Source organism: Alexandromys fortis, unplaced genomic scaffold, assembly GCF_014885135.2.
Source record: "Alexandromys fortis isolate MF-2015 unplaced genomic scaffold, M_Fortis_MF-2015_v1.1 scaffold_44, whole genome shotgun sequence".
NCBI classification, from domain to species: Eukaryota; Metazoa; Chordata; class Mammalia; order Rodentia; family Cricetidae; genus Alexandromys; species Alexandromys fortis.
In genome coordinates, this window is record NW_026067921.1 from 6,671,739 (window position 1) to 6,679,812 (window position 8,074).

At 44.3% G+C, this 8,074-nt stretch overlaps 1 protein-coding gene across 9 annotated transcripts in view; it reads left to right on the forward strand.

Annotated features, from left to right (window-relative positions):
• Window positions 1–8,074, forward strand: part of Rbms3 (RNA binding motif single stranded interacting protein 3) — a 1,002,574-nt gene that overhangs the window by 244,960 nt on the left and 749,540 nt on the right. For all 9 annotated transcript variants that reach the window (XM_050141447.1, XM_050141449.1, XM_050141450.1 and 6 more), the window contains exon 2: window positions 2,777–2,950. In XM_050141447.1, coding sequence (XP_049997404.1) covers window positions 2,825–2,950 — 126 coding nt within the window. In that variant the 5' untranslated portion in view covers window positions 2,777–2,824. The remainder of the gene's footprint in view (window positions 1–2,776; window positions 2,951–8,074) is intronic.

Here is an 8,074-nt window from a genome sequence, read left to right on the forward strand (position 1 = left end):
GGGGCTGCGTCCCCAACACCCCAGCCGCTTGGCTAGCTCATGCCCGAAATAACAACACACAAACTGTATTCATTTAACTGCTTGGCCCATGAACTCTAGCCCTTACAGGCTAATTCTCGCACCTGGACTAGCCCATTTCTAGTAATGTTTGTAAGCACCCCAGGTGTGCTTACCAGGAAGATTCTAGCCTATGTCCATCTTCATCGCGTGTGCCTCAGAGAGCAGAGCTATCGCGTATACCCGGGAGAGCTGAGCATGGCGTCTCTTCGGGAGCCGAGCAGAGTCTGTCCTCACTTCCTCTTCCGCCCAGCATCCTATTCTGTTTTCTCCTCCCATCTATGCTTTAACCTATGAGGGCCAGCCAAGCAGTTTCTTTTATTGCTCAGCCAATGAAATCAACAGATTGATATGACACTCACACATCAAAAAGTGTGGACACTGAGTGTTTTATGTAAGATACAAAGACAGAGAGGCAATCGTTTTGTAATAGATACTATACATAGAAGGACCCAGTAATTGCCTTTAAGGCATCAGTTAGCATAAAATTAGAAGGGAAAGAGGGGTCAAGAGACATTAACATGCTAAAAAGCGTACTGAACATTTGTTAGCCCGGAGAAACACTGTAAAGGCCTGCTTGCAGAAAGTCCGACTCTAGTGTCTTGCCGTGGAGGGTCTGTCAAAGCCGAGAGTGGCAGGCCTTCATTCCGTTTCAGCGGTCCTGTTGTGAACTGATGGAGCCCTTAACTACAGAGAGCGATGTGGGACTAGAGAGGACAAAACAGTTTAGGAACTACTGAAACTTTTCAAAAGGATTCAGTGACACCGGTCATTGACACTGGAAATGAGTCAACAATGCTAAGACTTCCAGGCAGTTGGTTTCAACATGTATCTGTGATGTTTTTGAAAACTTAGTTATGGGGAAGAGAAAGGTTTAGAGTACAGCAGTTAACCCACTGAATTTTGTGTGTGATAATTAAAAGTTTGGTTTCCTTTAGGTGGTCAACAGTTTTATATCCTATCCAGCAGATAGTTTACAACTGGGGGTTGGAATTTAGGAGAAAGTAAACTACATAACTGCTCTCTAGTTGTGTGTGTGTGTGTGTGTGTGTGTGTGTGTGTGTGTATTCATACATGTGTACACCCTCGCACACACATAGAGAAGAGATAAGAGAAATGACACCAGAGAAGAGACACAGCTTGAGTGTGAAAGTTACAACAGATGGGGAACAGAATATGGAGAAGAATGACCACCCTGCCTGCCCTGTGGTCAATGAGAGAATGACCACCATTACTGAACTAGGAGAGAAGGGCTGCTACCAACTTCCCTGTATAGGGTCAGGTTTCTGACTCATGTAAACGTGGAAACAAGAACCTAACCATGGGCTAGACCTCGGAGTCATGAAGGAGCTACTGAGGGTGGTGATTTCCAGGGGGCAGTAAGTGAAGCTGTTTTGGAGCCAAGGGAAGTTTAGGGTAGGATCCTTTCTCGACACCTAGCTTTTATGTGGGCTCTGGAAATCTAAACTCGGGTCCCCATGCTTGTGTGGTAAGCCCTTTACTGACTAAGCCATCGCTCAGTCCCTTGGTAAATACACCTTATGAATGTGTCTGCATTTCTTAATGACCTTTGACCTCTGTGGACCACACAGGTGGTTATCATGACAATGGGTGAGGGGCATGGTGTTTCGTGGTTCTGTAGTTTAAATGGATTCATTCATCTGTGGATTAAGATTCATTCTTCCTTTTAAAGGACTGATTTACTCTCCAAAACTAGTTATCCCAAGGTACTAAGACATATCCTCAAAAAATTGTTAATCTAGGTATCTGATATCAGAACCTAGCCCACCAGGAACTCGGGTTCTCAGATGCAAGCTTCTTCCCCACTGGATTTACAGAATATAATAGCAATATGATTAGCACATTTTCCCTGTGATTGAGTTGGCAAGCGCCATGGATTTATAAATAGAATTTATTGTGGAAGCCACTCTGCTGCTGGGGTAAGTGGTTCTCACAATCTGATGACAGAGAATGCTCTCTGAAAAGAAGCCATTATATGCCTCCTGTGCTGTGGCCATCCCAGGACAAAGGAGATAACAAGGGACTTTTGTTTCCATATATTTTACCCCGTATGTCATTGTGATCAGCCATCTTGGCATCTGAGAAATTAATATTTTACCACTCTTCCACTTTCAATGACATGGGTCGAGCAGGTTGAACATAAATGGCCATTTCAAGCCCTGCACCATGTTGCTATCTCGAGGCGGTTTGATAGCGAGCTACTGGAGTGTGCCCAGACTTCTGCTGGTGTCTCCCCAAGAGAGCAATAGACCCACGAAATATGAAGGCCACTTAGAGTTGGGCAGCAATCTGTGTTTCGGTCTGATCCTCCTAATCAAATTCTGATTTACCACATGAGAATGAGACTCACGGTGGCTTCCAAGGTGACCGCTGTGCTGAAGGTCATTTATGTAATGGAAGCTAGGGTTGTCACTATCCCCACCAAAGCATTACTCATTTCTACAGGATGGAGCTGCACGTTGTAGCTAGGGGGAAAACGGTTTTGAAGTAATCAGTGTCAATGAGGTTCTGTGCTTGGCAATCCAGGCAAAACTGTTGTAGAGGGGGAAAGCTTTAATCTCAATCAGAAGAGTAGTCAGTGTCTCTTCCACTGCCAGCAGCCATTTCCAAGGCTAGCTGAGTTGTCTGCCTTGTCCACCCAGAAGAATGCGTGAGGCTGTAGAACTGGCCTGACACCACATCTCTTTCTTCTCCACAGTCTAACTCCACAGTGAGAGCCTATCCAACGAGCAAGTCACGAGTGACCATGAGCCCTGGCTTCAGCTCCCAATGGAGCAGCAGCCAACCCGCCTGGAACACATACTCCTTTCCAAGAGCGAGCTTGCACTACCAGTCTCGTGCCAGCTACACCTACTGCACCGGGCACCCTGCGGTAAGTACCCCACCTCTCTGGATTTGGATGCTCCGCGCAGTTACATTTTAAGTTGGTCTTTCTGTGAGATGGGCTGCTTTCCTACAGATATACTGCTCTTGAGTAGAGCAGTGGGCGATGGGAATGTCTTAAAGCAGTTAGAGGGTAAATGTTTGGATGACCTCTGTGACAGCTGATATTTTATTCAAAGTTGCTCCTAGGTGGTACAGATTACCACGGTTTTCAGATTGGTGCGCTGGGGAGATTGAGTGTGTGGCTATTTCTGGTTTGATTCTTCTGGCTTCCTCTTGGCTGTTGATTAAGAATCTAGTTGGTCACTGTTGTGCTAGGGGAAAAAGAGTCTTAAAATGAGAGAAAAGTTAGAGGACCCTGGACACTCGCACTTTCCTCCCTGGTCTTTTTGATATATTTCTAGAAATGTAAACAGACAGAAATATTTTTCAGCTACCACTACATAGAGCTCTAGTTGTTGGTATAAGTGACTTAAAGGGCAGGGAAAATAAACCCTAGTCATGGAAAAGAAAACTCATGGAATCTGAGAACCTTCTAGAATAAGGAGCCTGTTTTTGCTGCCGTGTCTTTCATGTGATTTAATTGAACCATGGTAAGGTTTCTGTGTTATTGCAAACTGCATTGTGTGTCCTTGAAAAAGCCTGTGGTGGCTGTTCACTGGGGGGGCGGGGGGTGGTCTCTGGTGACCGCTAGAGGGCTAAACACAGTTCTGGGTAGGGCTCATAATGCATCCTCTGGCTGGTCAGCCCGGGTAGATGTGGGATCTGCAGCCGTTTAAAGGTTGATTGGAGATTCCCATTCCTTACCACCCGGTCACCACTTCATGAACTTATAAAGTATGTAGAGCTTTTAAATTGAAGCAATGTTGCTCAGTTGAGGTTTCCTCTCTTCAGATGGCTCTAGGTTCTGTCAAGCTGACATAAAACTGGCCAGCACGCACAGAAAGCGGTGCTTCGTCAATCTAGACGAGAAGATTATACCTAAGGGTGGTGGAAAACCACTAAAGTGTTTGTGCGGTTGTACACGTATGTGCTATTGCACGTAAGTGTGAGTATGTATGGAGGCCAGGATAAACTCAGTTGTCACTCCTCAGGGACCATCGCCTTGATTTGGGGCAGAGTTTCTCACTGGACCCTGACATGTTAGCTAGGCTGGCAGGCCAGTGAGGCCCAAGTGCCTGTCTGTCTCCTCTCGTCAAGGCTGGGGTTACAAGCAAGCCCCACCATCCTCAGGGTTTTCCACGTGTGCTGGGATTGCACTCAGATCCTCGGGATGGCACAGCAGGCGCTTCATGCACTGAGCCTTCTTTGCAGCCCCATTAAAATATTTTAAGAAACAGTTGCTGTAAATTATTAGAGAGAGCAGTAAGGAATCAGAGTCAAATTAGACCTTTCCCCTGCACATGCGTGTCACTGGGAGACAAGAGGGACATTTTCCTAGCCCTGGATTCATGTGGCGCTCAAAATAAAAGCAAAATAATAATAAAATCTGCATATATCTTGCATAAGCATTTGTCTAGTAGCCAGTTTCATGTTTACTATGTCTGATTAAGTTTTCCCTTCAGACATTACTTTTCAAACCAAAATAAGACAAATCATAACTTAATAAAGTATTTCTGTCCGTATTCTTATTGGCCTCAAGGTCATCTGAAATAGCTGAAATTTATTGCACATTTAATATTTTCCAAGTGCTGAGGCCTCTTACATATGTCATATATACTCTTGCCAAAATACTTCAAGGAGATAGTTATTATCGTTATCATCATCATTTTAAAGGTTAGTGTAATTAAATTCAGAAAAGTTAAGTTTCTTGCCCCAAGTTGCACAACTCCTGGTGGGGCCAGAGATGCAAAGATGCGCGATGTAACTTTCTCCAGCTTTGGTACGCAGCTGATTTCCTGCCTTGTCGTTTATCACAGCATCACAATGCCTTCGTCTACACTCGAGAATAATGACATGTTTGGATCCCAGCTCTAGCTCTTTCTAATCATTTAATTTCAGTGTGCATGTGACTCCTTAGAGGAACCTTTGTATTTGTAGAATTCTTCATTTTACATCTGGGGGCAGGGTTGAAAACTAAGTGTTACCCTGTCTTCTGAACTATATGGTAAATTAGGGGTTGTCTAGCCACTTTCTGTTGCCTTAAACCCAGCAACTGCTGCTGCTTTTTGTTAGACCACAGAGAGTAAAGGGAGGCAGGAGGTGGAAGGAAAATAGAAGTAGGAGATTAGAACATTCTGAGAAGAATCCTGAGTATTAGATTTCCGAGTTCAAGGACACTCTAAGGATTAGCTTTGATGCTTACTTGACATCCTCCCTTTAATCCAGCATTTAAACTCTCTCTCAAATTGCCATCCCCTGCTTGATCAGAGGACATTAGACTCTTGACTCTGAGATCAGCACTCACGTAACACTCCTGCTGGTTTGCGAAAAGAACTCTCCTGTCTGAAAGGAAGTCAGTGGTTCAGTACTGGGAGACTGCAAGCTGGGTTAGGATGACCCCACTGGAAGACACCGATGATTTAGTAATTTTCACATGGATCCATTTTGCATGCTGAAATACTAGAATATTTGGGGCTGCAGGAACGTGAGAAGAGATCCCATAGTTTCCACGCAGCCTAGGGACCACGGAGGTTTTGTGGTTTCAAGTCACAGGACTGGAATCTTGTCTGCATGGATTCTCAGAGATTTTCTTTAGTCATGTTATTTAGTGGCCTTTCGTGGAGCCACAGTTGCTCTGCCTACCTCATGAAACCCTTGACTTTTTATAGAACTCACCAAGCTGATTAAAATAGCCTCAGGTCTCTAATTCCTGGGGTTTCTGGAGTGCTAGCCCACATGCTGTGTGTATGCTCAGGCCTATGATTCCACAGACTTCCTTTGACCTCTGTTTCCATGCTACAGGGGAATCCTGGTTTCCCAGGAGCATCGAGTTAGTAACATGAAATCGATAGCCTTATTAACATCTCAGGATTTCATAGCCTCAACCTGACCAAATATTTTCTCAGAGCCCTTCTGCATTTGACTGTGGTAATTTCCCATGACTGATGAAACGAACTACCACAGATATGGGGGGGGGGGACTCAAAATACCATGCATTCTCCAACAGTTCTGAAGGTTCAGAAGTTTAGAATGAGTCTCTCTGAGCCAAAATCAAGGAGTCAGTGGGGAAGTGCTCTTTGAAGAGCCTTCAAGAGGCTGTAGGAAAAGGGTGGTTTGCTTTTCTAATTCTGGCGATACATTCTCTGTGCCAGCTGGCTCCTGGGCCGTCTCTGGTCATTGAGACTAGCAATACAGCATCTTCAAACCTCCATCTCTCCATCTTCCCATTGAGCTCTGTCTGGTATCTCATCACTTCCCTTTCCAAAAAAGGATGCTTTGGTAGAAGTGGGGGTGAGAGGTCACCCAAATAATCCAGGAGAGTCTCCCCAAACATAGGTTCCTAACCAACTCAGCTCACAAACTTCTCTTTGTCATAGAAAGGAGGCGTTTGTCCCAGGGTCTAAGGATCAGATCACGAACAACTTGGTTTATTGAGCCTGTCATAATCCCAATATTCAGTCCCTAAGAGGTTAACTTCTGAGACATTTGTTGAGTTCTAGGGTTTCCTGGAGGTTGTGGGTAATGAAAGAAGATTGCTGGTTAGTTTGAAATGTTCTTGACACAATTTAGGATCACCACAGAACACAGCCTGGGTCAGAGTGCCCTGAGGGGAATTTTCATGGTTGTTAACTGACCCATCCTGAATATGGGCAACACCATTTCATGGGCTGCACTCTAAGACATTTGAACATAGAAAGGCCCCCAAGAGCTCGGGTGCAGCAAGCAAGGGAATCTGGGTACATTTGTTTTTCTCTGCTCTTGATTGGAGGTCATGTCATGTGACTAGTTGCTTTGGGTTGGTTCCCACCTCATCTTCTTAAGGAAGCATCATAATGGGAATGAGAAGCCAAATAAACCTTTACTTCCCTTTGGAGCTTGTGGCCGGGTGTTTTATCACAGCTACAGGAACCAAAGCAGGACACAGAGTTCTTCAGTGATGGATGAACATTGGCTACCCCATAGTGTTTCCAAATGATGCAAATTCACAAATAGGAGATGGATTTTCCCCCTGAAACCCAGTTTTCCTGTTTGTAAAATGAGGCAGATGGATGGTAGCTACCTACTTAAGAACCCCTTTAACATCATCTTTAAAATGTTACTGAGATGCTGGCTTTCTCACACAGTCATTAAAAGTGAATTATTCGAAATAGCCAGGTTTAGAAGACATACTTCATATTTCTCCTCCTCTAGTCCTTTGCCACCTCCCAAAAGAAAAGCACATTCCTTGTACATAAATCTTGCTGTGGTTCATCTCCTCGGGGTATAAAATTGCCCCAGGAGAGCAGCAACAAAGGGGATGCCTCGTGTCATGATTAATTAGGCTCTGGGAACCAGTGGGCTTCCTGTCTTCTAGTGCATGTGTGGATCTCAGGGGAGAACAATGGTGTGGTTACAGCCTGGAACATGCATTTTGTTTTTGCAATGATTTAAACCTACAACGAGAACCAAAAAGTTTAGAGAGGGCACACAATTTGTTCTTTAAGACCCTTCTGGGATATCCAATAGAAGTGGTCATTTTCCCCAAGTTTCTGCTTTCACACCCTGGCTGCCTCCAGCCCTGCCCAGCTGCTCCAGAGACGAAGATTAAACACATTGGCATCTCCTTCCTAGAATACCATATTAAAGACTTAAATTGTTTTCTTCCAGCAAGATCTTCTCCATGACAAAATATACAGAGCAGGTCCTAATATGGTTGCCATCATTTGAGGGTAGAATAAGATGCTTCATTAGTTAAGTAGGATTGTTTTGTTTCTGGTTTTGGAATGTCCAACTAACAGTGGTTTAAAAAAATATAATTGCAGAGGCAGAGAGATCTCTGTGAGTTCAAGGTCAGCCTGGTCTACAGAGCAAGTGCCAGGATGGGCTCCAAAGTGACACAAAGAGACAAAGAGAAACCCTGTCTTGAAAAAACTATGCACACATGCATATATGTGTGTGTGTATATATATACATACATATACATACACACATATGAAAATACTATGTATGTATGTGTATATATGCACATATA